Raw genomic sequence first — 12,500 nt, forward strand, 5'->3', positions numbered from 1 at the left:
CCAAACTAACCGACGGAGGCAGCGGTAAAGCAGCAACTCCCGTGTTCTACGAGGTAGATTGACCGTCGTAAAGGGTTCGTCTGACAGCAAGGTAAACTGTCCCTTTTTAAATTAAATATATTAACAAATATCAGACAACAGAGAAAACAGCTCACACGAATGAGAACAGCAGATGAAAGAGGAAAGGGTGAATCAAAAAGATAAGTTCAAAACGTGAACTATTCCTTTAAGTTACTCTTTAACTTGAACTTGCTGTCTTGCCCAGACTCTGCTACATTTCTGTGTTCAACAAGGGTGTAACTTTGGGTTCAACATTAGGGGGGGGTTCAAACATTGAAAACACGACAATTAACTCAGAAAAACTAAAAAGTTACTTGTTGGCTCCACTCTATTCCTATGGGTGACGTCAAGCGACTTCACCGTGCACGCAAAGTAGAGATGCACCAATTACAACTTTCTAGGCCGATTCCGATTTTCTTTGAGTTAGGCTAGCCGATACCGATTTCATTTTTTCTAACCACTTTACAGCACACACAAATATTTCTTTTCTATCTTTTCTTTAATAGAACATTTTGCAGAGAACATAGAATTTTTTTTGTAAAATAGAGCTATGTAAATTACTCCTGGTGTGGGACATTAACACACATCTAAAGAGCAATGTTAGAACCATTTCCTTCTTTTCACATCCAATATCAACTAAAGAAATGTGATTTAGGTTTTTGGTGTCGTCCCTCCACGCCCTACTTTCTCCTTGCAGATGTTGCATATTGCAAACTTGTTATCTTCTGCACACACGCTGAAGAATTCCCAAACAGCTGACATGTTGCAGGTTAATTCACCAGGTTCCTACATGTGGGAGAATAGCAGGTACGTGCGACACACGGCGGAAAAGTTGAGAGAAAGGAAAAAGAGACCGTGCTGTGGCGTCCGTGCTGTGGCGTCCGTGCTGTGTGTGCGTCCTTGAGAACTGTAACTGGTATAACTTATGTTGTCAGTTAATTGGAGCGTTGACCGGCATGAAATCGGCAGATGTCAGACTGACCTGCCAGTCGCCGGTCATGGCCGGTCTATCGGTGCATCTCTAACGCAAAGCATTCCGGAAAGGCGGCGCTGCATTTGAGAAAATGCTGTGCGTCCAAAAGCTGGGCGATGCCCATCTTTATGCAAATGAATCTGTTGAACGTGACGCGACTATACAGTAGAAGTAGACGAAAATCTTTCATACTGACCTTTGTTGATCTGAAATGAAGACAGATTCAGCAACTGCACGGCCTATTTCTCTCTTAAAATGTTTTCAGAAACACGTTTCGGTGAACTATCTTTGTAAAATACGAGATCGTATTCTCAACGAGCCACCGTGACACTCTGTTGAAATTCTCGAGAAGCCAAACCCACGTCAGGCGTTCATCCAATCAGCTGCGTAGCGGCGTGGAGCATCAACCGTGGATGCGTGACGTCGCGACACCACGCTTCAGTCGCGTCGGACAAATGGATCTGTACCGAGAGAGTCAACAAGTTAATTTCCTGCTGCAGCCCCGGAGCAAAAGAAATACTGACCCTGTTTCTGCAAATTGTGTGAAAATATGGACTCTACTGTGACTGTGGTAAAAGAGTTTGTTTTTTGAAAATGTGACTGCTCAGTTTTAGTCTGCTGAAGGTTGAGTGAGAGTGAAGGATGTTTCAGCTGTTTGTTTGCCCGCTGTGTATTTTAAACACACTGGACTGCAGCTCTTTCACCGTTCAATTTAAGGGAATTTGACTTGACTTTGGCGTGTTGCAGGTTGTTTTTATTTGTTGAATGATTACAGTCAGCGGAGAGGAGGAGAGAAGTGTATTTAAAAATAAATAAATAGATATTTGTGTTTGCTGTTGTAATTTATATATGGCTGTGATTTCAGTTGTAAATGTTTTGTTTTTTAAGAAAACACAAAAATAAAAGATGGGAAAGAACCCGAAATGTCTCATTTTGTGCTGCTGTGTTGGTGAATAGAAAGAGTGTGTGTGTGTGTGTGTGTGTATGTCTGTCTATGGGTGACTGTATGACTGTGTCTGTATGTGTGTGTCTCAGTGTGTGTGTGTGTGTGTGTGTGTGACTGTGACACTGTGTGTGTGTGTGTGTGTGTGTGTGTGTGTGTGTGTGTCTATGTGTGTCTGTGGGTGACTGTGTGTGTGTCTCTCTGTGTGTGCGTGTGTGACTGTGTGACACTGTGTGTGTGTGTGTGTGTGTGTGTGTGTGTGTGTGTGTGTGTGTGTGTGTGTGTGTGTGTGTGTGTGTGTGTGTGTGTGTGTGTGTGTGTGTGTCTGTGGGTGACTGTGTGTCTGTGTGTCTCTGTGTGTGTGTGTGTGTGTGTGTGTGTGTGTGTGTGTGTGACTGTCTGTGTGTGTGTGTGTGTGTGTGTGTGTGTGTGTGTGTGTGGGTGTGTTTTAGTTTTAAAGTCCTATATTTCATTTCTTTTTAATACAGTATAATTTTATTTTATTTTGTATATGTGTATGTCTAAATGTATGTTCGTGTTTGTGGTGTTCGTTAAAATAAAATGTAATTTTAAAAAGGGTCGCGAGGTGCCACCACATCAGCAGCGTTGTGTCAAAAATGAAAAGGCAGTACGCACGTATGTGCGCACGAGAGTTTCCGTTTAGCGACCTGACTTGTGTTTCCATCACGGAGTGAGTCATCCGGTCCTCGGACACGATCTTTGGAGCTGAAGGAACTTTCTGGCACGCGAGACTCTCCGTTAAGTGCAACGGGACAAAACGAAAGTAAGACGGTTTAGCATTCAAAATAAAAGCGTTGAAATAAAAAAAAATGCAATAATAAATATATTTAAAATACATATTCTATAAATAAACATGTTTCTATGGTTGAAACAGTCATTTAAACGTGATCGCTTTGATCCTACAGCTTCTTGACATGGGATAATAGTTACTCTTTAACTTGAACTTGCTGTCTTGCCCAGACTCTGCTACGTTTCTGTGTTCAACAAGGGTGTAATTTTGGGTTCAACATTAGGGGGGGTTCAAACATTGAAAACACGACAATTAACTCAGAAAAACAAAAAAGTTGCTTGTTGGTCAACACGAGAGTTAAATAAAAAAAAATGATAGTCAGACGGCACAGATCCATTTGACCGTGCGACGCTTCTGTCGCGCCGCGCTCCACTCTATTCCTATGGGTGACGTCAAGCGACTTCAACATGCACGCAAAGTAGATCTGTACCGAGGGAGTCAACAAGTTAATTTCCTGCTGCAGCCCCGGAGCAAAAGAAATACTGACCCTGTTTCTGCAAATTGTGTGAAAATATGGACTCTACTGTGACTGTGGTAAAAGAGTTTGTTTTTTGTAGGATTACAACTTTCTAGGCCAATTCCGATTTCTTTTTTTTTTTTGCCGTTTCTGATTTCATTTTTTCTAACCACTTTACAGAACACACAAATATTTCTTTTCTATCTTTTCTTTAATAGAACATTTTGCACAGAACATAGAACATTTTTTGAACAGATAATGGATCACTATAAAATAGAACTATATAAATTATTAATTCTAAAGTGCAATGTTAGAACCATTTCCTTCTTTGCACATCCAATATCCAACAAAAAAATGTGATTTTGGTTTGACAAAGCAGTTTGACAACAAAAGCAAAAGCAGTTTGACAAAGAAAACACTTATTAGCCTTTTTCCCAAGAGCAGTAAGTTAAGTAAAAGTACTAATACCACACTGTAAAGATACTCCGTTACAAGTTAAAGTCCTGCAGTGAAAATGTTACTCAGGCAAAAGTCTGTAAGTACCATCAGGAAAATGTAGTTGGTTTTTGTCACCTTTGGACAATTTTATCGATGTTTTTGTGGCTTTTTTAAATACATCTATTCATGTCCTTAGACCTCCCTAGATAGTTATAGATCTCCTTTTTCCCCAGACTTTTCAAAATAAAACATTTTAAAGCTGCTATTGCAAACCGACCCATACCTATATCACTCAACTGTTACCTCCCTTTTTGTCATTTGAGTTTTTATGAAGTTTGACAAAGTATTTGAATAAATTCAGTTAGTTTAAGGAACGCTTTCTTAGATCACACCCCGTAGGTAAATCTACTAGATCAATTCAAAAGTAAAAACATGCTACAGGCTACGTGTGAGTTTAACAAGACAACAAGTTTTTCCTGCTCTTTAGCACGGACAAGTAATTGTTTATGTGTATTTATTCATGTTGATCTGTACCTGGGGCTCAACAGTCACTTGTTTTGCTGTTGAGGATTTTCTTGACAGCCTCCGGATAAGATAGACATTGTGCGTCATCCACTTTGTGTCCAACTATGTTGAGGTAAAAACTAGGGCTGTCAAACGATTAAATTTTCTTAATCGCGATTAATCGTTGGATTTCTATAGTTAATCGCGATTAATCGCATGTTTTATCACATGATTAAAATTCTATTATTTTGCATTTCAGAACAGTTTTTAACTACATATTAACAATGGAAAGCCATTCTTACCAGGGGATCTTGATTGGGAATCAAATGAATGCAAAAAAGTGACTTGATTTTAAGATTTGTATTTGTTTATTATATATTTAATCTAGTCACACATTTGAATTTAACAACAACTTTGAATGCACCACGAGGCTGTAAATTACAAGTTTCATTGAACGCACCGTCTGTGTTTTTCCAACAACAGCAGCTGCAGATTGTTACATCCCGGTGTTGAATCCTCTACAGTGAAATACAGACAAACTTTACACCGTTCAGCGTTAGCTGTCAGCATTGTAACCGTGTTTAATCCAGCTACTAGCTAGCGGTAGGCTAACGTTAGCTGCTGTCGAGTGTAGTGTTAACTAGCGTCATGTGCACCAATGTTTGTGTTGCCTGTATCGTCTGTTTCAGAGCATCAGAGAGAAGAGCAGACATATCAGTGGCTCCAGAATGAGGCACCGAAATCCGCGTTGCTATTCCTGCAGCAGCAGGATGTTACGAGGAAGTACGGCAAAATAGTAGCCTGTTAGGCACGACGCAAAGCCGAATGAAGTGAAAATAAATTAATAAATGGCGGCATGCGATTAATACGATTAAAAAAAATTAACGCATTATGCTCGACCCTAAATTGCATCGCGATTAACGCGTTAATGCTGACAGCCCTAGTAAAAGGGTCATGTTTTTGTCATTGTTTTCATTGTGGTGCGTCTGGTTTGGCCCGCTCGTCTGCTCAGACGATTACGGCAGTATTGTATTGTAGAAGTTCATTTAAATTTTATTTATAGTGTCAAGTCACAACAGGAGTTATCTCAGGATACTTTACAGATAGAGTAGAGTCTAGACCACACTCTGTCATTTACACAGACGCAACAATCTGGTGCAAACATTTGGTGCGACAGTGGCGAAGAAAAACTTCCTTTAAACAGAAAGGAAAATCAGCCAGACACAGAAATATGATTCATAATAATTATAGCAGTTGGTATGATGATGGGAACCCATCGTTAGTACAAAATAAATGTATCGTGAATGAAATTGTGAGTCAAGTATCGTTAATATCTAACAGGCGTGAGTTAGAGCTCGGGGCGAAGGGGAGAAAATCAAATATCCAAATCAATATTTTTGACCAAATACAGCGATGTCGATATTGCGGCGATAATGTAGGGTTGACGATTGGTGCTTTCACAAAATATTATTTACACAATAAGAGTTTTAGGTAAATAAGCGCAAATTATGTGGATACAAAGACTAAGTGGGGAAAGGCAAATAATCGAACAGCTAGTAAGTTTGGTAAGTTATGAAAATGACATTACTGTAATGCAGCCTTTAAAACCAGGAAAAGACAACACTGTTATATCCAGGGTTAGGGTTCCAGGGACCAGCTGATGGTGTCGCTGCAACTCAGCTGGTGGAGTCTCCAGAGGCTGGTTTTAGAACATAAGAGACGTCTCCTGATTCAACAGCCAATAGAGAAGTCAGCTGGTGGAGTCTCCAGAGGCTGGTTTTAGAACGTAAGAGACGTCTCCTGTTTCAACAGCCAATAGAGAAGTCAGCTGGTAAAGTCAGCCAGAAACTAAAGAAATTAAAGTATCCAGAATCCATTTTATTTCTGTTACAAACTGTTAACGGAGGCTCAACGTGCGCCCGCGAGCACGTACGGTGGAGCGAGCTAGAGAGTGACTGAGGAGAGGGAGCGCCTCGGACAAAGCCGTGAATCAGAGAAACAAAACCTGTTTTCGCTGATTCATCACTAGAAATATAACTGTAGAAAGCATCTCACGATCACCAACATTTAGACACAACAAATGATATATCCAGCTACAAAAAGCCTGGAAGTCGGAAGTTAGAATGGAAGTACATGGAGGCGTTGCTATGGAGATGATACACCGTCTCTTGTCATTGGTGTGAACTGGCAGGTTTTAGAAACGCTGCAGCCTGACGCGTCGCAAGTAGCAGCAAGTTTACACTCGTCTCATTAACGAATCTTTGGTCTGAACTGGGCTTTACGTTACGTTACGTTACGTGTCATTCAGATGACGCTTTCATCCAAAGCGACTTTCAATTAAGTGCTTTCAAGCTTGAAAGTGCAAACTAGAGGGTGACAATTTTTCGGGACTCCCGCGGGTCACGTGATTCCCGTTTTTCGTGCTCGGGACGCATAGAGCATAGAAATCAACGGGAGCGGGCGGGAGCGGGACGGAGCCGGAGATTAAATAAAAAAATTACGCTGCAATGCGGTGAGCGTGCCCAAAGATTGCGAGGCATTTCTTTTTAGAAAAGAGAATCACTTACATCTCACAATACGTTTGTTGATTGGGAATACCGTGACCTGTGGGAGTCCCGAAAAATTGTCACTACCTAACCCTAAACCACCCAGCAGTGAGAGACAAACGGTTCTGCTCTGCAGCGCTGCATTCACACAACAACAGCACAGCAGAGCAGAGGAGCTGCTCTCGCTCCCTCGGGCCATCGCTGCAGCTGTGCGCGCGCACACACACACACACACACACACACACACACACACACACACACACACACACACACACACACACACACACACACACACACACACGCACAGTCCGGTTCTGGTGGTGAATGAACACAGATATGTGCTGATTAGCTCTCATAACGGAGCAGGTTGGTAGCGCACTGAGTCCATGAGGCTAATGTCTGATTACTCCACATTTTCACTGTGATATTTTGTGATTACATTCTGAATCTGCAACATTGTCTGTCAGGTAAATCAGTTAAGTCAGTAGTAGGGTATACAGGGGAGTTCCGTATGAAGTGGTTAGGGGTCCTTCTGTAAGTAATTTTGGGGTACAATTTGGTTTTGAAGAATTCTACAAGCAGCAATACCACAGGCCAAGCAATCGGCCCTGTTCCAAACAGGCACATTTTCAACAGGCACTGCACTAGTATACTAAATGCGGAACGAACACTAAATGTAGAAAGAATGGGCCAAAATAATTATATAACAGCATAAATGCAATAAATAATTTAAATTTTTTATTTAACCTTTATTTAACCAGGTAGGCTGTTGAGAACAGGTTCTCATTTACAATGGTGACCTGGCCAAGAAAAGTGTAAGAGTGCAAGACAACATACAGTTTCACATTCAATACAATACAGGAATACAGAATACAATAGGCTACATAAAATACAGATTAAGTAGGCATTACAAAGCTGGTGCAAAGTGAGGTGTAAAGTGATATGGTAATAACACAATGTACATGGATGGACAGTCTGCTGAGATATAGTGTAGAGTCAAACAAAATAAAACATGAACAGTTAGTGCAAATTAGGATCTAGTTAGTGGTGTTGAATCAGTTATGACGCAATATATATATATATATAGGAATAGGCAGTCTATGTAAATGCTGAAATGTAGTGGAGAGTCAATATACAGTTAGTGCAAATTGTGGTCTGGTTAGTGATCTAGGTCAGTAATAACACAGCTAACCTGAATAGACAGTCTATGTAGATGTTGAATGTAGTGAAAAGTCAATGTACAGTTGTTGTGTAATGCGTAGATTCTCAGAGCCGAGCTGCAGTTTATTCAGGCAGCCCTGGATGTGTCGATGAGTGTGATTTGGATGTATCATAGCAGACAGGAAATGCGTTGGCGATGGCACAACAAACTTTTTGGATAATGCACATGGACTTTTCTGGGTAAAACAATCTAAAGAGTGTTATATTTGTGTGAGTTACAGACAGTGCTCAGTGTAATGTCCTCTGATTGCCAAGATGTGGGAGAACAATTTTCAAAAGCCAAAAGCCTTACACATTATTGATCTCTGTGTGATTTCAAGCCATTTTTGTGAGATTCAATTCCCATTTAGTCTTTTGTATTTATAGTCATTTAGCAATTTATACATTCATGTGACATCAGCATACATATCCTGATAGCCCAGGTTGTCCTGGAAAAAAGGTCTAAAACTTGATTGTGCAAATCAGGGTTGAGGTTATATAAGCATTATTAAAGTAAAAGTAAATTAAACACAACTGCAACGTTTTGTAAAGGTAAAAATACAATGCAATGACATTTTTCCCCTTCTTCAGCCATTGGCCTTTTTTCACAGCAAACATTTTGACTTGTTGTTACTCCTGACATTAAAGACGGCTCAGTTCTGTCTATTGGCGTTTTTCCACTACATGGTACCTGCTCGACTCGCCTCGACTCTACTCGTCTTTTTTGGTTTTCCATTATGATAAAAGTCCCTGGTACCTGCCAACAGGTACTTTATTTAGTATCACTTCCGTCGAGGTTCTCAATTAGAATAATGTTAATGTTATTAATTATACTTTTCCTACTGTGACAAAATGTCTTCTGTGAAAAAGCTCTATTTCTATTTCTAACTGAAACACTTCAACACACTTTGATTTAGGGACATTCAACTTTATTGTGAAAATCCACAGCAGTATCAGATATTTAGCAAAACCAGTGGAAGACGCAGTCACATCACTGAGTAGGCTACATGCACAACATCAGGATTTTACAGTAGTTGTTGGAGCAGGATTCCTCAGAATGAGCAGCACACTCCGCAGAAAGGGGGGCAGCAGCTACAGCAAGCGCGACACTTCAATTCACGCTTGTGTCTGTTGTTATACGGCATCTGTGTGAAAGACAAAAGACATGAGCAATGTGTTCATCTCCAGCGTCATCACTAGGGTTGGGTACCGAAACACGGTGCCAATAGGGCACCGGTTCCAACGTAAACGGTAGTAACGAGACCGAATAAGAATGAACATTTCGGTGCCTGACTTTACGCTACACTCGACAGCAGGTAACATTAGCCTACCTTTAGCTAGCAGCTGGATTAAACAGGGTTAAAATGCTGACAGCTAATGTTAAACAGTGTAAAATGTGACTGTATTTCACTGGAGAGGATTCCAACAGCAGGACCTAACAGTCTGCTCTGCAGCGCAGCAGCTGCTGTTGTCGGAATGAAACAACACAGACGGTGCGTTCACTTGAAACTGGTAGCCTCGTGGTGCATTCAAAGTTATTGTAAAATACCCTTTTCCCATCTGGTGGTTGTTTTTGTCGTTCAACAGCAATTTACTGGTGAAATAAGTCATTGTTATAAGTTATTGTTATAACATTATTATTAAATCATTTAATTTCAACCATATGGCCTAAGCAATAAACAAGTCGTTCTTTAATGTCGCCGACTGTTGTTTAGTACCCTTATTTTGTTTTCTTTTTTTTTTTAACTTTATTAAAAAGTGCCGGTTCAGGCACCGTTTAGGCACCGGCACCGTTTTAAAAGTACCGCTTTAGCACCGGTATCGAAAAAAAAAAAAAAAAAAAAAAAAACTATACCCAACCCTAGTCATCACTCACTTGGTCTATTCTCTCTCCTTCTATAGAGAACATCAGGGCACTTTGTAGGGCAAAAAAAAAAAAATGTTTGGTTTCGGTTGGTTGTCAGTTGAGGTCATGGGTCGGTAGGGAATTTATTTTATTTTTCATTTTGATTTCTTTAGGGGATAGGTAGGATTTTTTATTTTATTTTTTTTTTTCCTTTACAGTAGCGATGGATACTCTATTTTTTCATAACATAGCCTACCTGTACTACATGTACAGTTGTCGCTTAGTAAATTGAAAACATGATGATGGCGTCATTCACGTGCATATTAAGTAGCCACATGCATATGTTTTGGTCTTATAATACATCCACAGGTTTACCGCTCCAGCAGAGAGGATGGTTCGTTTAGATAGCAGCTTAGTTTACAAGAGTTTGTCCAAAATTCAAGATTTGTACCTTCCATGAGTCCACTGATGTCGCCTCATATTCAGCAACCGGATTCTCAGTGGTCATTGGCTCCTCCAGCTCTTGCACCTGTTGAGGAGTTGTGCACATTTACAGTAGGAACCACATTTTAGCATTTTGACAAAACATTTAAAGCTAATAAGTGAATGAAATGAATGTGTGTGTGTGTGTGTGTGTGTGTTGCCGTAAAACGGGACACGGCAACAATAAGTGCCGCTTAATGCAAGAGTGCTGTACAAAAACGGTGCTGTACAACAACGTAATTATAGTTCACCTCAAACTTTTTATTTGGATATTTATTTAATTTGTATTATTTCTTCCCCAAGCTGATAAAATACATTTGGGTCACACATAAATTGACAGGGTCGGTCGGAAACCAGAACCAAAAAAAAAAAAATCTATGCCTAGGGAAAACACACATTCATTTCCATTTAAATTAGCTCAATGTAGTGGGCCAAATCCATTCAGTTAGCTGAACATACCTTCCATGATTCCATTGATGTCGCCTCATATTCAGCAATCGGATTCTCAGTGGTCATTGGCTCCTCCAGCTCTTGCACCTGTTGAGGAGTTGTGCACATTTACAGTAGGAACCACATTTTAGCATTTTGACAAAACATTTAAAGCTAATAAATGAATGAAATGAGTTTAAGTTAGGTTCTTACTTCAGTGACTGGGACAGCAGAGCTCTGCTGAATACAAATAAAGGTGAGCACGACGGCCACTGCAACTGCAACACTGAATGTCTTCATCTTAGGATGGTTCAAATTGTTAAATCGAGTAGACTTCTTCAGACCTTTCGGTGTCTCTGTCAGCTCTTTGAGTTGGCTGAGTGGCCAAGTGGCTGAGTGTGTAAAACATGCTGATATTTATACTCCCTCAGGCCACTGTTGCTCCATCACTGGCAGCACTGACATGCCTCCAGGAATGGGCTTGCATCACTCTGCATTTGTCCTTTCCTTCTTTATCTGCTCTCCTTTGTGTGCCTTTTCTTGTTGTCTGATACGTATGATTATATTTCATTTAAAGGGACAGTTGAGATGTTTTGAAGTGTGGTTGTATGAGCTACTTCTCCATAGTCTGTGTGTTAGCTACAGTATTATGGAAAAAAAATCATAATCTTAATTATTTTGGTCATTATTTAACACGATTACTCGCTGACTTTTGGGAAGATGTTGCATTAATTGAAGTTAAAAAAAACAACAGTGAAACAGTTACACAAATCAACAGTGAAAACACCTTGAACTGTGACATTTCCCTTCATACTTTGAACTTTTTTTCATGATTAACAGTTTATTGGTTTTTCAGAAAATTTAAACACACACACACACACATATCCATCAGAAAAATGAAGCAGAACACATACAACAAAATAGAATGAAAGGATGACATGGACAAAAACTAAACTTTGCCTATATGTAGGTATAGTATTCTATCAAAATGTATCCATCAGTCATGTTTTCTAGTGAAATGCTATGTTTATGAGCCTGAACGCCATTAAATGTCCAAAGTGTACGAATGATACCTCCCCCATTTCAACTTGTACTCCTCCACTTTATCAAGCAACCTATAGGACAGTTGTTCAAGGGCAGCCAGCTGTCCCAGAGCGGCGCGCCACAGATCCAGTGCTGGCGCAGAGGGGGCTTTCCATTCTTTGACCAGAAGTTTCCAGCCTAACATGAGGACAGTCTGGATCCAGTTAGAGAGTGGAGGGGTCAGGTCACTTAATGCAGAGGGGTCCGCCAAAATAAACAGACCAGGGGTGAACGGAATATTCTGGTCAACAATTTTCTCTACGATTGTATGTAGGGAAGACCAAAATCCCTGAATTTTTGGGCGTCTCCAGAGCATGTGTACTAGGGTACCATTTTTGTCCCGACACCTCCAGCAAATCCCGAGTTATCAACCAAACCAACCTTATGCAGCCTGGATGGTGTCCAATAGATTCCATTCAGCATTTTGAATTGGATAAGTCGCGTTCGCAGTTCCCTTGACATTTTTTTCCCATTTCTGCCCCATGCTGCATCTGTGAATGATGAATTTAGTTCATTTAATTAGAGTCCAAGGCCGTACGGATCATAGCGTAGTAAGCAGAGGCTTCATGGCCACGCCCAAAAGTTGTTAGGACCTTCTCTAACATGTCACCGCTCGGTGGGACTATGAAGGGGAGCCGAAGACCTGCACCAGGAGGTGTCTTAACTGAAAATACTTCCATTGTTGATTACGTGGTAAGTCAAATTCCTGTCTAAGTGCCTCAAAAGA

At 40.5% G+C, this 12,500-nt stretch overlaps 1 protein-coding gene and 2 long non-coding RNA genes across 3 annotated transcripts in view; 1 reads left to right on the top strand and 2 right to left on the bottom strand.

Annotated features, from left to right (window-relative positions):
- The window catches only part of LOC118496111, a 422-nt gene extending 59 nt beyond the window's left edge, over positions 1-363 (top strand). The window contains exons 1-2 of the long non-coding RNA XR_004898576.1: positions 1-43; positions 92-363. The exon at positions 1-43 is cut by the window's left edge and continues 59 nt beyond it. This is a non-coding gene — a long non-coding RNA (uncharacterized LOC118496111). The remainder of the gene's footprint in view (positions 44-91) is intronic.
- A 3,866-nt stretch (positions 364-4,229) lies between these two features.
- The window catches only part of LOC118496110, an 18,181-nt gene continuing 9,910 nt past the window's right edge, over positions 4,230-12,500 (bottom strand). Inside the window, exon 3 of the long non-coding RNA XR_004898575.1 lies at positions 4,230-4,242. This is a non-coding gene — a long non-coding RNA (uncharacterized LOC118496110). The remainder of the gene's footprint in view (positions 4,243-12,500) is intronic.
- LOC116051206 (hepcidin-like) lies at positions 8,970-11,078 on the bottom strand. The gene is made up of 3 exons (XM_031301458.1): positions 10,904-11,078; positions 10,230-10,307; positions 8,970-9,077 (listed from the first exon to the last, which is right to left on the bottom strand). The coding sequence occupies exons 1-3, from the start codon at positions 10,988-10,990 to the stop codon at positions 8,985-8,987; spliced, it is 258 nt and encodes an 85-aa protein (XP_031157318.1). The 5' UTR covers positions 10,991-11,078; the 3' UTR covers positions 8,970-8,984.

The sequence above is a fragment of the Sander lucioperca genome, chromosome 10, assembly GCF_008315115.2.
Source record: "Sander lucioperca isolate FBNREF2018 chromosome 10, SLUC_FBN_1.2, whole genome shotgun sequence".
Lineage (NCBI taxonomy): Eukaryota > Metazoa > Chordata > Actinopteri > Perciformes > Percidae > Sander > Sander lucioperca.

Bases quoted from the DNA above. Each gene is read 5' to 3' on its own strand.
- LOC116051206 (XM_031301458.1), bottom strand. From the start codon at position 10,990: ATGAAGACATTCAGTGTTGCAGTTGCAGTGGCCGTCGTGCTCACCTTT. The intron at 10,308-10,903 runs GTAAGAACCTAA...ACTCCTCAACAG, and splicing joins CTGCTGTCCCAGTCACTGAA to GTGCAAGAGCTGGAGGAGCC. The intron at 9,078-10,229 runs GTACAAATCTTG...TCTTTCACACAG, and splicing joins CATCAGTGGACTCATGGAAG to ATGCCGTATAACAACAGACA.